Source organism: Cebidichthys violaceus, unplaced genomic scaffold (assembly GCF_023349555.1).
Source record: "Cebidichthys violaceus isolate CVI_PGR_0920_01 unplaced genomic scaffold, fCebVio1.0.p SCAF_52, whole genome shotgun sequence".
Lineage (NCBI taxonomy): Eukaryota > Metazoa > Chordata > Actinopteri > Perciformes > Stichaeidae > Cebidichthys > Cebidichthys violaceus.
In genome coordinates, this window is record NW_027176728.1 from 1703683 (window position 1) to 1719286 (window position 15604).

Below are 15604 nucleotides of genomic sequence, written 5' to 3' on the forward strand. Positions count from 1 at the left end.
ATGTTTTTGTTGTTGTTATGTTTTCTAAGTTTTCTTGGGAGCAGATCCTCTATATGATGGTATAACGCCATGTTTCTACAGAGATCACAGTACTTTCTCTCAGCCCTCTATGAGCCATACTTCAGCTTCTTCTTTGGATCGTCCAGTCCAGCAGAGAGGAGCGTCACTCCTGCGTCTCCTGGATGGTTGTAGCTCAGGTCCAGCTCTCTCAGATGGGAGGGGTTGGAGCTCAGAGCAGAGGCCAGAGAAGCACAGCCTTCCTCTGTGACCTGACAGCCTGACAGACTGTAAACATTAATCAATACTCAGTTAATGGTTGTTTTGACTGTGAAGATTCAAGGAATCAGGACACAGTAACAACAACCATTAATACAACTGATCTGGACTTGTAGAACACACACAGGTTAAGAATCTGGTCATGTGAGAGAAAATGTTTGTCTAATCTAACCTGAGAGATTTCAGTCTACATTGAGGAGTCTCAAGTCCAGCAGAAAGAAGCTTCACTCCTGAATCCTGCAGGTCGTTGTTATTCAGGTCCAGCTTTTTCAAACTGGAGGTCTGGGAGCTGAGAGCTGAGGCCAGAGCTTCACAGCTTCTCTCTGACAGCTTACACTCACTCAACCTGGATACAATTAGTGATGATGACAAAGAAGACTCGTTTGTGAGGCTGCAACAAAAAAACTCACGCCTGGCAAATAATTGTTTGTAATACATTATCTTACATTATTCTAAATATATATCAATGTCTCTAGAGATAACATATATTTCACTCTGCTGACCTGAGAGTTTCCAGGTCACAGTGTGGACTCTCCAGTCCAGCAGAAAGAAACTTCACTCCTGAATCCTTCACGTTATTGCTACTCAAGTCCAGCTCTTTCAAGATGGAGGTCTGGACGCTGAGAACTGAGGCCAAAGTTTCACAGCTCTTTTCTGACAGGTTACAGGCCCTTAGCCTGAAGAAGAATAGAAAATTATTAAACAAAAATAATTAAAAATAATAATAATAATCTTGAATTGGAACATTGTAAAACAAAAATTTAAAAAATGTTAACTTGGTCCCAAACTGTAAATTTAAAGCAGATAGAGCTTGGCACACTGAATTCACTGTGTATAGAGATGGACTCATGCCCCATTTGGTCTGAATATATTTTCTCTAGGGTTGGATGGGGTGATTTTAGCATTTCCCGCCCTGGTTAGTTATTTGAATCTTGTCCTGAGCGCATATGTTGGTAATCTTTCACCTCTGCCTCACTAATAATTACAGCCACAATTTCCTACTATTTATTGTCATATAATAACGTGTTGGTCCAACTGTAATTTAAATCCCGTCAGCAGTGTCGTCCTTGTATTTTAAAGTAGATTTCTGAGGGGGGTTTTCAGCTCAGTGTGAAATATTACATCGAGGGGAGGCACCATTCTGATAAATGTATGCTGATTTACCCATCAGCAGTTCCTGTTTGCAATGTCCCCATGGATGTACAGACAACTATCACTAGATTGCTGTAATATTGAAGAAAACTTAAAAATATGAAGATTGTCAGGCAAGTTCTGAAGCGTATATTTGCAGTATACTTTGTCCTGCTGAATGTCTGTCTCTATTACAGACCAAATCCTATAATTTCCCATTGGTTACAATCCCTTTCTGGACGATGAGTTACAATTAGATAGTAAGTCACTGTAGTGCCAGTCAAAATGGGAAAACATATGAAGTGCCGCGAAGAGGAGTTCATCTTCTTTCTGTAGGCTTTGCTAGACGCTCTCTTGTACTGTTGCTGATTTCTGCTTTGAAAGAAGAAACAGAGAAAACTTCCTGGTTGGGTGTTGGATCAACCAATCAGCTTGCTTGACTTCTTCGTAGGTTTGAAGAGACATTAATGTGTATTATTACTCTGTAACAAAATCCCTTAGTTAAGTTTATGTTTATGGTTGGGCTTAAAATAAGCAAACCGGTCTTGAGCAACAATCTTCTGCTGCCCACCATAAGCGGTCTCTCCCACATTTTAAACTTCATCACTTGTTCAGGGCGTAGCATATTCACGGCGATGCGTTTACTTACATTGTAGTAAGTACACACTATATGGCTTACAAATGACACGCAAAAAGCAAGATCGGCATCTTATTGCAAAATGACTTACAAATTGTCGTCTCATTCATGCACAAAATGTTCAAAGTGGGCTGATGTGACAGTACAGAAACCAGCTGACCTGAGAGTTTTCAGTTTACAGCGAGGATTCTTCAGTCCACTGCTGAATACCAGTACTCCTGAATCCTGCAGGTTGTTCATACTCAGGTCCAGCTGTCTCAGACCAGAGGACTTGGAGCTAAGGAATAAGCCCACATCATCACAGCTATCCCATGTCAGTGCACAGCCAATCAAACTAGAAAAAGAATAAGTGACAAAGACAAACGTCAACTTTCTATTTAATCAGACATAATCTAGGTCTGAATTAGCAAAAACAAGATTTTCAGCAAATGTTAAGTCACTCTTTAAATGACAGCCTTCAAACAGATGTAGGTCTGGTTGAACAGAAAGCTGACCTGAGAGTTTCAAGTCTAGAGTGTGGACTCTCCAATCCCACAGAGAGCTGCTCCATTCCTATATCATGCAAGACGTTGTTAGTGAGGTCCAGCTCTTGAAGACTGGAGGACGGGCAACTGAGAACTGAAGAAAGAGCTTCAATACTCCTGGATGTCAGCCTACAGTTAGTCAGCCTGTAGAATCATCAATAACAAAAATCCATAAAAAGAAGGTTTGAGTCAATGCAGTCTGACACAAATCAAATTCACTGAAGTTCATTTTTATTAGTTTTGATTGTGTCCTGATTACATCTGTAACGTTATTAAGCACAATTCCAGTTTCAACCTGCCATATTTCCCAAAGATGTGACCATTGTGACTCTATGGGTGAGGCTAGCTTTGCACTCGTCACTTCCATTGATGAGATTCAGGGAAAATTATATATATATACAGGCAAGCAAAAGTCTCCTATGCTTGTCTCTGAGTTTGTCACAGGACATAGTCCCTTAGAATGACCCATAGGAATAACTGTAACGGGAGCTACATCCAGGTCCACCTAACCAACCTACACATTCATTCTCGCTCGCCGGTGTGTTTACATGTGTGAGGCTGACTTTCAGTGCAGTTATACTTTCTTCTAGGTCACTGAAAAAGCTAAAAAAGAGACTTGGAAATCTTTGAAAATGCAGCTCTGATCGACCTTGGTGTCCTGGAGACTGTTTCTTCTCCCTAAAGTCAACTGATAGAAAAGACAGAGGCCGGCTGGACCAAACGCTACAGTAAGAAAAAAAACATGAAAACACATAAAAAGCTATTTTATGTGAGGGATTGTAATGTTACAATCAGCGAAAAAGTGAACAAGTTGACCCACATGTAGATCCTTATGTAGTCAGCCATAACTCCAGGCTACTTGTGTCTTTTTAGACTTGTCAGACTCAGAAACAACAGTTAATGTAAAACTAATCTATATCTGGAAAGATGTAAAAGGCTTGCACGGTTTTCCCAAATATATTATACATTTCCCCTCCAATCTCTACAAGTGAGATGGCCAGTGCAAAGTTAGCATGATCCAAGGTTTTGGACAAATATACATTTTGAAGATAATGATAATGATGGAGCAAAATTTTTAAATTACCAACAATTCCAATTGATCCTGTCGGGACCATGAACATCTGTACCCGAGCATGTGACGGAGTGAAGTGAGTGGAAGGATTTTGGATGTAGTGCAAAAGAGCTTGAGCGTCACCTTATCTCCCTCGCCATCCCGCTCCAATTTATCTCCGGTACTGCTCATACTATGAGTTCTATAAGCAGTTCTAGTGTGTTCAACCCAGAATGTGTGGGTGTGTCTTGTGCATGGCGATTGCGTAGGATTGTTTCAGACTTGTGAGATCAAAACATTTTTAAAAACTCCAGAACGTTGTAAATTGCAAAAGTCAACAGTTATTGAAAAAAATAGATATAATCATTTCCAAAATTCACAACATGTTTTTAACTTATGAAATATCCTGCTTCAATCCATATTTGTTGGCATTTAGCCTTTCAAAAACTACATTTTCACTGTGGTCAAAAAACTTTGCAAAAAAAGATTGCTCTCCTGCTTGCCATACACAAAGGAGGCACCTGTAGGCTACTAACAGGGCGTTCTAGCAGCGAATTAAACTGACAAGTTCTATCCATTAAAAGTTGATCAAATAAAAAAAAGACTAACCAATTTAATCCAATGAACCACTAAATAAAAATTGCACTTTATTTAAGGGTGATGATATAAAAGAAAGCTTTGACTATATATATATTAGGGGTGTAAAATTATCGGTTCGGTTCAATACGATACAGTGGTGCCACAGTTAGGTATGTTTCGGTACGTTTTCAGTACAGCAAAAAAGCAGAAATGCCAAATCCTCGCTGGTGAGATTTAAGGAAAAGTCGTGTTTGATACTTAAGATCTTCTCTAAAATATTCCTCTATACACTCAAACAGACACATTTCATGGAAAGTTTTAGAAGTTTTATTTTTCAGACTTAGTTACAGCGCTGCGGGTCTCTCTCTCTCTCTTCCTTCGCAGGCATGCAGACTTTAACTGAACAACAGTTGCTAGTAAAGACAACACCTGTCATCAGTTGTTCATATTGAATTAACCTGGTAGTCGATCGGTAATCAATGCTGTTGTCGTTTGTGAACATCCAGGAACGGTCACGTGATAGGACTGTGGCGAATTAGGGAAGGATAGCACATTAAGTCGGGTGGGCGCGGTAGCTCCACCAATTTCAGCTATATATTATTTTTCCAAAGCAATTAAATATTATTCAAATGTTTTGTTTGGTTCGTAATGCGTACCAAACCGTGAGCCCCGTACCGAACGGTTCAATACGAATACGTGTAGCATTATTACTGCGTTAACGCATTAATTAATTAACGCCGACAGTTACTTTATCGCGCATTAACTCAGTTTTTTTTTTTTTATTATTAAGCAGACATTTTTAACACAAGAGCCAGGCAGCGAGCGGTGAACAACTGTGTTTGTGTGGTTATGTGGCAGCGTCTCTACCTTCGTTTTTACACGTTACAAACATATCCCACATGTTTGTGTTCTCCGAGAAGTCGAGAATAAAGTCATAATACTTTGAGAACAAAAGTAAAGTAAAGTTGCAATTTAATGAGAAAGTCATATTTCAATAAAAAAAAAAATCTACCCCTATAAAACTGAAACCAACAAAAAACATTGCTGAAATAAATCTCAACATTGGGTATATTATTGTCCATACAAATGTTAACTTCACCACCTCCGAGGCTTGATTCACTTTATCATAAACATACAAACCGGCAGGGTTATTTATGCTCGTACTAGTGAGCCATCACTTGTAAACAACTTCAGCAAATTTCAACTCAAATTCTGCACCATTTATAATCAGCGCTGATGAAATCATCATCATCGGTTGCAGAAATCCAAGATATTGAATAGCATTAAATCATCATGTTAAGTATTATATAGCATCACATTGTTTACATATGAGGGTGCAGCAAGGACCGCAACAGGTGAAGACTGAGGAAACACGTCACACTGAATAGGCAAGAGTATCGTTAGGATTTTATCGACGCTGCTCATCGGTTCAGTTCCTTCTCGATATTCGAAAACCACAATTAAAGAAAGAATCGACACTGCTTTATTATTCTTCTATGTAAACAAATAGTCTTTCTTGAGCAGCAATACAAGAAGTTCCAAAATCCTTTAAATACATTCGCAGCTAAAGAGTTAGCTTAGCATTTAGCTTTCATTTATTAGCCTATTCTTATGATCAAACTCCGGATGGCATCGCTAACGTTACCTGCGGTGGACGAGGATGGACGGCTGCTCACCAAACAGTAGAAAACTGAGCATTTCTGCAGATTAATGTTCTGCCGAATGTTTTGTTAAGTTGCTGGTATTACCTCCCTTACTTTTAAGGCTTTTACTGCATTTGTGATGAGAGTTCTCAGCATCTACTGGAGTAAAATGAAGCCACACTTTGGACCTTTTTCTTCTCTCTGCCATGATGCGAGTCTCACGCTGTACTGAGCCGGAGTCAGTGTGTGTGTGTGTGTGTGTGTGTGTGTGTGTGTGTGTGTGTGTGTGTGTGTGTGTGTGTGTGTCAAAATAAAGCACAAAGAGACAGCGAGAAGAGGTTTGAGACGAGGAGGTCTCACTCAGTAATTCTAAAGTACCAATAGCAGAACCGTTTACCCTGGACCTTGTCAACACCACTAATTTGGAACCGGTTCCCCTTTAGAACCGGCTTTCGGGGGGCCTCCCTACTCATGAACACTTGAAAATAAAAACAGACTAAACTGCAAGTGAAGGCTCCTTTAATCCTGATTAAGTGTCTTCAAACTGTCCTCAGTAGACCAGTTTATTTCAAGGCATTTCAAAATAAGCACTGTGTAACATTCTGAAAAGTTATTACTGCAATCATAACAATAGCATCAAGTGCTGGAGAAAAAAAATCATATCTGTACATATAACATTAAGACCTTTCAGATATGGGCCCCAATTTATCTAATAATATACATCAATAATAAAATAGCATAGCTTTTTTTAATGCGTAGTTTTTATGTGTGTATTCAAGTCATCAAGTTATAGATGCAAACATATGACCATAAAATATATTACCCCTTCAACTACACCCCGTTTGTGTTTCCAAATGTGAGGAACAATTCTGTTATGCCTGACAGTCTTTGGTAAATACATAAGACTGTAGATTTGAGATTCCTCCACTCTGGACAGCATCACGAGTGTGAAAAACATCAGTTCTGTCTGTATTTAAAAAAATAAATAAATAGAAAGATAATTGTATTTAAAATGAAGTGGAAAATGTAGTGAAAAACACCTTAATGGTGTTTCTTAGCAAGGTAAGAATGCCTATGAGCTTTAGAGCTAACCCCAGCACTCAGAATAGAGGATGATTAAAAGCTCGTAAACATTCCGCAAGTATGAAATTCTCACTGCAGGTTTGGTTTTCAAGTTTTTAAAAGAAAAAAAGAAATCCAAAATAGAAAAAAAGTCAAGTCAGAGCAAAGATAAGGAAACAATACTGATCGATTCATAGCAGAGTTAAGGAGCCACACAGCCGTCGGCTGGGAGGAGGTGGTTCAGGACCCGCCGGAGGCGGTGTGGGAGGACACGTGGAAAGAGTCGGGGAGGTTCTTGGCGTACTCCACCAGCTCGTAGGAATCTCTGATGTCTGTCAGACCAAACCAGAAGACGGTCCACGCCCCGTTAACAAAGCTGCCATCACAGTGTTTGAAGTACCTGCACACAGAGAGAGAGAGAAAGTCCAGGTGCCGGTGTTTATTTTGAAATCATGTCGTTAACAAGGCTGAGGGCCCCGTTTTAATGGCAAAACAACAGATGCAAAGCGGTGGGTCTCGGGGGGTGCAGGTGTCTTCCAACGCACCTACTATCTTGGTCAACGTATGAGCAGCAGATCACAGTGCAAAAGTGAAGAGAACATGGATCACAGGGTGTGGTAGGCCGGTCACATCGTTGCTCTCATAGCTCTGAAACAGCTGAGCCGATCACAGGGAGGCATGCCGACGACAGCAGAGTGGCCCGATGTGAACACACGGCACCACAACCTGGTGGCATCTTAACAGTTATTACGATAAAACTAAATTATGAAACGTCTGGTGAAGCCGTTTCAATCGCATTCCATTCTCAGTCTTAAAAAAGGTGCAATTTTTTGTTGTTAAAATGTTCAAATAGTGAAGTAACCATAGAGTTTCTACCACTTTGGATTCAATCGGCTAACGTAAAGATTGGAAGATATCAGTGTTATTTTGGTAGAATTTTGCGTTTTCCGGCCCTGCTGTTAGTTGGAAGTTGGCTTTCTGATGACTGTACATTTTAGATTGAATGGACCCTGTATACAGGTGATATGTTGACCATCTATTTGTTTGGCGCATGTGGCTACATCCCACACATTGCACCTTTGATTGTACCACCTCACATTGCAGATGGTCACATCACATTGTAAAATGAGACAAGTATTTTCAGAATAAAACACGACGTGGCACTTTTGCTTTAAGGAGGTTGGAACAGCAGGCAGTGACACAGAGGATCAAAGAGCCTATAATAATATTAATAGATGAGCTGACCCGTCTGATGTGTGTAGAGTGGTAAGTTCTACTTGTGTGCTGTTCATGTAAGTTACCGTGGGTATTACACTGACTATGGATGAGTACCTCATGCAACCACATTAGGCGTTGGCTAAAGGGTTGATATGTAGCAAAGAATGGTAAGGGGAGTTAATTTATATAGCACATTTCCAGAACAAGGCAATTCAAGAGAATAGAAAATATAAAGAAACTAAAAAAAGAATAAAAGGTATGAAATTGAGTAAAACAGTGCAGTGTAATAAATGATTTAATAAAAGGCAGTGGCAAACAGAAAAGTCTTCAGCCTTGATTGAAAAAAATAAGTTAGGGTATCAGCTGACCTGCAGTTTTCTGGGAGTTTGTTACAGATATATCTGGTGTGTAAAAACCGAACGCTGCTTCTCCATGTTTAGTTTGAACTCCGGGACAGAAAGCAGGCCTGACCCAGACGACCTGAGAGGTCTGGATGGTTCATAACGTAGCAGAAGATCAAAATTGTGTTTTGGCCCTAAACCATTCAGCGCTTTATAAACCGACAGCAGTATTTTAAAATCTATTCTTAGCAACTGCATCATGCAGACACCTACGTCTGGGGGGGGAGGGGGGGGACGTTTTTTGAGGGACTCTGGAAATACGTTTTTTTTATGCAAAAACATGTTTACTTTGACCAGAATTTTGATTTAGGATTTGTATAAGGAGCACTAGTGCGAATCTAGAGAACGATATAAAAACAAAAGAAAATGGGCCCGCCCTTTAAAACTGTTGACCTGCCACTTGAAACTAAGGTCTGTACGTCTCCGGATTATACACCAGTTCAGGTTTACCACACTTTCTGGGTGCTCGTGAACTTCTAGGGTTCACGGTTCCAGACTTCACCTTGAGTTGTAGCACCGAACATGCTTTTAGTTATTTGTTTTAAAAGGAACAGTAGAATACTGTAAGTCGCTTCGGACAAATGAATGTAATGTAAATACCAACGTGAGAGTTTTTACAATGTGTGTGTGTCTCACCAGGGGTTGATCCTGTTGGTGGCTCTAGACCTCCAGAACAGTTTGCCCAGGTCCTGTCTGATACATTCCCACAGGATGTGGCTGGTGCCCTGACCCTGCTTGCTGCTGCTCACCACAAACTTGTCGAGGTAGGGGGTGCCGCGGTTCACCGGCTCCACGGTGATGATGGCCGCCGCGCTGTAGCTGGAGGGACGGAGGGATAGAAAAAGACGTTCAGGAGAGAGGACAGGACGCAGATTGCATTGGCTACTCCGATCTGGATTTATCTGTGGACGTTGCTTTGCATGCACCCTTCGGAGAGATAGACGGAGTGCAGTCGTCCCTTCAGGGAGTCGATGTAGTCTCGCCTCAGAGTTTTGTCAAACGACACGTTGATGAGGGCCAGCAGGCGCTCTGCATCAATGCCCTCCAGGGAGCTGAACCTGCACACACGGAACACGCATTCACTATAAACGCAACAGGTGAGTCAAATGCACGGCGTGCTCCTGTACCTTTCAATTTGTGAAGAAAAAGGAAACCATGACTTTGGGGAATTTAGGGTTACGGGTCGGATTCCCCCGTGTATGTGTGACAAGTACTTGCCGTTGTATGGGGTCTCCATTTTTAAAGAGTGTCCCCGACCCTGAGCCACAAACACAGACAGAAAGAACAAGAATTTAGATTAACGCAATGTTAATCATTGATTATCACCACACACACACACACACACACACACATATGTGTTCCAGTGCCCTCTCGGTTACACCTCAAAATAGACAGCTCTCCGCGCATTTTAAACGCGTGGGAGCGAGTGAGTCGGTGGTCTCGCCTCTGTGGCTGAAGAGCTCAGTCAGCAGTGTGTCCGCGGAGGTGATCACCGCCGAGGACTCGGTCAGCAGCTGATTGAGCAGTCTGGCTATGGCCGTCACCCTGCGGCGCTCCGCGGCGCTCAGCCACGCCGCCGTGGACAGACTGGGCAGGTCGCTGGGCAACGACACCGTGTCCAGCACCTGTAGCACAAATACAAATGATGAATGTCCAGACACACACACACACACACACACACACACACTTTACATCTACTACGTCAGCGGAAGCTCAGTCAGAGCGTGCCTTGTTTTCTCGGCTGCGGAGACCGCCGGAGTTGTTCAGGAACATGACTTTGTGGGGTTGCAGAGCTCGGGAGATCGCCGCCGTCACCTGCGTCTGGTCCAGCGCCACCGAGCAGCCCCGCCCGTCCCTCCCCACCGGGCAAACCAACGGGATCGTCCCGCAGTTCAGGCTCCACTGGAGGAGGCTGATGTCCACGGCGACGGAGGGCGGAGCACTGCGGGAAGAGGACGGATGGAGACGAGGTCAGATGGGTGTTAGGTTAGAGGAAAGACGGATGTGATTAAATAACTTCATAGTATTAATAACAACATTTTTACATAAACAAACCTCTCTGGCTTATACTCCCATTCAATTCCAGGCTTAAAGTATCTGACTTTTAAAGGGCGCTCCACAAATGTTAGGCACTAAGTTCAGTTTATGAAAATGAACGACATCATATTGTCTTGGGCTTGAGACTTAAATTTAGGGCTTCAAAGCTTCATTCATAAAGTTGACATTCGAATTCTAAATCAACATTTTTTGCATGTGTAATCATTGTGTTTGAACTTGGTATTTCTGGTACAGGTGCATTATGGGAAATGGAAGATTCAGCACTTTTGGAGCTTGACTCATATTAGTGACTAAAAGTCAAAGATGTGTAAGCCTCTGCTGCATACATTTTGACCACGTGTTTTTAGGGATGGGTATCGTTTTTATCGATACCGGTGCTCTTATCGGTTCTTTTTGGATTATATTGTATTTAATTAAGAACAGAATCGACATTGCTTTAGTATTCTTGCATGTAAACAAATAGTCTTTCTTGAGCAGCAATACAAGAAGTTCCAAAATCTATAAAGTACATTCGCAGCTAAACAGTTAGCGATTAGCTTTCATTTATTAGCCTATTCTTATGATCAAACTCTTTATGGCATCGCTAACGTTACCTGCAGTGGACGAGGGTGGACAGGCGAAAAACTGAGTGTTTCTGCAGATCGATGTTCTGCTTGTTGGTCACATGTCGTGATAAACTGCTGCTGTTTCCGCCGTTACTTGTGAGGGTTTTATTGCATTTGATACAACGAGAGTTCTCAGCCTCTACTGGAGTAAAACCAAGCCACACTCTGGATCTGCATGTTCTCTCTGCCATGATGCGAGTCTCACGCTGTACTGAGTGTGAGTCAGTGTGTGTGTGTGTGTGTGTGTGTGTGTGTGTGTGTGTGTGTGTGTGTGTGTGTGTGTGTCTCAGAGTAAAGCACAAAGAGACAGAGAGAGGAGGTTTGAGACGAGGAGGTCTCACTCAGTAACTTCTACAGTACTGATAGCAGAAGCGTTTACCTTCCATTTCATATCAGAATGAGGAAGAAGTTAGCTATATTTTACACACAAACTCATATTGATCCACATTAGGGAGTGACATTTTGACACTTGAGCCATCAAAATGTCAGATGCTCATAATGTGACAGCTGATGATGAGTCCTCCGTATGAATTGGGAAGTGGTGATCGATGATTGGCTGGATGTATTCCCGCTTTTATGCTTACACACACTGCATTCTATTTGAGCTGGTAGATGTAAGCCTACGTTTTCTATATCTATAACATAGTATTAGTAAAAGGGTAACTTTGGTTACCTGGATCCTATTTCCCCATGTTTCTGTGTCTAAAGTGTCTCGTATCAAACAAAAAAGCTGCAGATGACAGCCGCTCAACGGGGCCACAATGTTGTCTGACAACGTTATGGAAACAACCCCGAGGATAAATTCTCTACGTTCCGCTTGTCACCGGGTCATGTGACATGTGAAGCTCGAGTGAGAGTCGGGGGGGAGGAGTGCCGGTGTAGTACAGAGAGCGTAGCTTAGCGTTACCTGAAAGATTTCCAAATGCCTTAGCTGAATATTTGCAGTTGTCTCGTTCAATACTGGACCTTTTTCTTAAAAACTCAATGTCCCCATTAGTCACACAGACACTCAAACATGGGGGAATAGGGTTCAAGTGGAAAGATACTGAAGCTCCCCTTCAAGCATGAAAGTTCATCCACAGTACTAGTTGTCAAAATAGTCACAAGTCCACACATGCTAGCTTTTTCTAGTGTCTCAGTGTCTCAACCCCCTCACCTGCTGCCGCACGGGGCTTCATGCAGGAGGAGGAAGGACTCGGCGGAGAAGAGCGGCAGGACGGAGGCCGAGTGCTGCTGCAGAGCCTCGGTGAGCTGCTGGCTCCGCTCCACCAGCCCTCTGGTGCACGGAGACCCGGCCGCCGGCTCGGCGGGGCCCGTCTCCTCGCACGCGGACCGGCCCATCACCACCACGGGCTTCATGTCCATGCGCTGCAGGAAGGAGAGCCCGAAGGCCAGGCTCTGGACCATATCCCTGCTGGCGAAAACTGAGCTGTCCACCTGGGAGAGACAGAGACACAGATGGACGGACAGAGATAAGACAAAAGCAGAATGTGCTTTTTGAGGTTGTAGCTCCTGAACTTTGGAACTCTCCCCCATTGGACAATGTGGAGACTTTTAAAAATAAAGTGGCAGTTCAAGACCCATTTGTTCAGACTTGCTTTAGTTTGATTTTAAGTGTCTTTTATGTTTTGAGCTTGATGTCTGCAGTTCATGTCTGTCTTTGTTGTGAAGCACTTTGTGATGTCCACTCTTTAAAGATTGCTCTATAAACACACTTTAGTTTAACTATTATTGTGTTTATAACGTTACAGGTAGGGGTCAAGTGTGGCTTTTTTTTCATTGTTTTCAGAAGATAGATCTTTAGTCGTTTTTTTGTGTCTTGTTTTAAGTTGCTTTTAAGTTGCTTATTTGGTAGTTTAAGGTGACGCCTCTACTCCGACAGATTTCCAAACAAATACATAGTTTTTCCCATTTTCTATGTATCATATTAATTATGATGCATAATATTTTTTTACCTCTGGTACTCGGCAGCTTCCATAAAACATACTTTCTCCGACTGGTTCTTGATTTATTTACTTTTAAACATGGTCATCATAAATACATCAATTTACACCACTTTTAAAAAGCAAAGGAAAAAAAAGCAAATTTTTACTCCAAAAACATAATTATGGCTTGGTATTAAATAATAATTAGAAGGAAAAAAAAGACGTATACTAATTAATAAGGGCCCACTATCACATGTTGAACTCGCGGGAATGAGCTTCCATACAACATCCACATACGTCAGTAGTAGCAAATGCACAAGATCTCTTAAAGTGACTAAAAGTTGACTTCGCCATACCTCGATTACAGCAAAAGCAGTGGACTGAGCCGAAGTCGCTCTCTGGAACTGGGTCAGCCAGTACCGAGCCTCCCGGGGGTTTCCCCCAACTTCGTTGAGAAACGCCTTCACGTCCCGGTAAATCAGATTCAGGTTGGTCGGCGCGTGTCTGTCCGCGGCGGTGAAACCGACCACCTGCTCCTGCTGGGCCGAAGCCGCGGGTTTTCCTCCCGTGCCGGCCGCGTCAGCGCTCATCGCCCGGCGCTGTGAACCCAACATCTTCCGCTGCCGCTCGCCGCCGGCACACCGAGTCAGAGACGGGCTCGACAGGTACCTCCCTGCCTTTACCATGGCTCGACAACCGGAGGCGCCGCCGGTCACTTTGGCCATGTTGGTCGCGGAAGAGTTCTGGGTCCCTCGAGCTGAACGCTGGAGTTGAGGAGGACCGCATGAGTTCCCCCCCGCCAGGTGCTAGCGGCTCCCAGTAGGCGTGAAGAGGGTTTCAAACGCGCTGCTGCGTCGGCAGTTCTCAACTTTCACTAGACTGGGATGTGGCGGTTGGGGGGGGGGGGGGGGGGGGGGGGGGGGGGGTAAAGGGGTTGTACAGCATTCATTCAGAGGGAGCAGCAAAATGCCAACGAGTTAAACACCTTGAAAGGAGTTTGATTGAGTGTCTATAAAGCTCATGTTATAGAGATATGAATTTTAATATTAGGATGATGTTGATGATGTCAACGTGAAACCTACTTCTCTTGCCAAATACAACTTTCAATATATAATATGGCCTAATAGGCCGATTTACACAATTAACGTACCGGCTAATTAATATGTTACAACAGGTGTTTAGCCATTATCAACCTCAGGAATGTTTACTTTAGTCCAGGGGTCTTCAACGTTTATCAGGCCAAGGACCCCCAAACTGATAGAGAGATGGAGCAGGGACCCCCTACTATATACATATTGTATAACATTGTGTTTTATATTAAACTGGGCCTAGTGCCATGTATAAACATAACTTGTTATTGTGCATTCAATACTAAGCTATTGAAATAATACACAGGTTCATATATTCATGTTTTTATTTTAAAGGTACAGTGAGAACCACTGCCCTGCGTGTGTTTAGAAATGTATCGCAACCCCGTTGTGTGAACGGTTCTACTGTAAAAGCTGCGTGGTCTTTGTCGACCCCTGGAGGAGAGTAAGGGTATTACAGCGAGCAGAGATAAATCGACTCAGAAATTAAATCAAAGTGCTTTTGTACAACTGATTGGATTCTATTCATGATATGATTTTTATTTTTTTAAAGTGTTCTGAAATGTCGATGTGTAAATGTTGTTTTTTTTCATGAACTGTCCCTTTTAATTAAAAGCAAATCTGCATATACAAATTATATATGGATATAATTTAGGATGGACAGTATGCACTAAATGAATGCAAATATGAGTGCTCATGAATTACCAGAGTTGGTGCACTTTTGCTTCAACGGAATGGTCCTGACTTTTAATTATCAGTTATAAATGTTTTAATGAAAGGTAGCATGTGGAAGCTAACCTGTGTGACTCTGGTGTCAAAGTTCTGTACTTTGTGGGCCTTCCACCAAGACCATGTGGCACCGACGTGGCACCATGCTAGCCTGCAGTTAAAGAAAAGAGAATAAAGTATGATTAAAAGTGATCTGTTTGACGGATGACAGAAATAAGGGGAAAAAAGAGAGAATGACCAAAACAAAAGAGTTTGGATGCATCTGGAGTCACAGGTGGATTTTCAAAAAGGTTGGTTTTTAGTTACCCAAAAATGAACCAAACAATTGCAGAATCTGTAATAACATGTAATACAATTCTGGACCAAAAAGAAAGGTCAACTGAACAGAACTTAGGTCAGGCTATACGAACTCAACACAAAGTGAAAAGAGAGAATATTACCTAGTGGACAAACCGTGAAATTGCAGCTTCCGGGTCCATCACATGATGCCCTCGGGCCGAAAAATACTTTTTCCCATAGACTTGTATTGAGAAAGGAAAGCTGATCATTTTCTTTTGAGTTGAACACATGAATAGACCTTATTTAAATCACTAGGTCCTAAACTTTTTTATAACTCCGTTCATATGAATGAGCCAGAAAACGAGGAGGCGGAGTTAATGGTAACGCTAGTGCGGCCC

At 42.4% G+C, this 15604-nt stretch overlaps 2 protein-coding genes across 2 annotated transcripts; both read right to left on the reverse strand.

The window, feature by feature from the left end:
* Positions 1 to 107: 107 nt before the first annotated feature.
* Positions 108 to 3780, reverse strand: LOC137888169 (ribonuclease inhibitor-like). The gene is made up of 6 exons (XM_068731490.1): positions 3764 to 3780; positions 2539 to 2640; positions 2205 to 2321; positions 780 to 953; positions 449 to 622; positions 108 to 285 (listed from the first exon to the last, which is right to left on the reverse strand). Exons 1-6 carry the CDS (start codon positions 3778 to 3780, stop codon positions 108 to 110), a joined length of 762 nt encoding a protein of 253 aa, XP_068587591.1.
* Positions 3781 to 6343: 2563 nt separating this feature from the next.
* nags (N-acetylglutamate synthase) lies at positions 6344 to 13979 on the reverse strand. The gene is made up of 8 exons (XM_068731572.1): positions 13467 to 13979; positions 12342 to 12622; positions 10251 to 10464; positions 9967 to 10147; positions 9741 to 9780; positions 9449 to 9580; positions 9159 to 9341; positions 6344 to 7303 (listed from the first exon to the last, which is right to left on the reverse strand). The coding sequence occupies exons 1-8, from the start codon at positions 13833 to 13835 to the stop codon at positions 7144 to 7146; spliced, it is 1560 nt and encodes a 519-aa protein (XP_068587673.1). The 5' UTR covers positions 13836 to 13979; the 3' UTR covers positions 6344 to 7143.
* Positions 13980 to 15604: the final 1625 nt, after the last annotated feature.

What these genes read in the sequence shown, in the direction of transcription:
- LOC137888169 (XM_068731490.1), bottom strand. An exon ending in TGTAAACTGAAAACTCTCAG is followed by an intron (nt 954 to 2,204) that starts GTCAGCTGGTTT and finishes ATTCTTCTTCAG; the next exon opens with GCTAAGGGCCTGTAACCTGT. An exon ending in TGTAGACTGAAATCTCTCAG is followed by an intron (nt 286 to 448) that starts GTTAGATTAGAC and finishes TAATGTTTACAG; the next exon opens with TCTGTCAGGCTGTCAGGTCA.
- nags (XM_068731572.1), bottom strand. Translation starts at nt 13,835, where the DNA reads ATGGCCAAAGTGACCGGCGGCGCCTCCGGTTGTCGAGCCATGGTAAAG. An exon ending in GAAGCCCCGTGCGGCAGCAG is followed by an intron (nt 10,465 to 12,341) that starts GTGAGGGGGTTG and finishes CTCTTCCCGCAG; the next exon opens with TGCTCCGCCCTCCGTCGCCG. An exon ending in TCCGTCTATCTCTCCGAAGG is followed by an intron (nt 9,342 to 9,448) that starts GTGCATGCAAAG and finishes CCGTCCCTCCAG; the next exon opens with CTACAGCGCGGCGGCCATCA.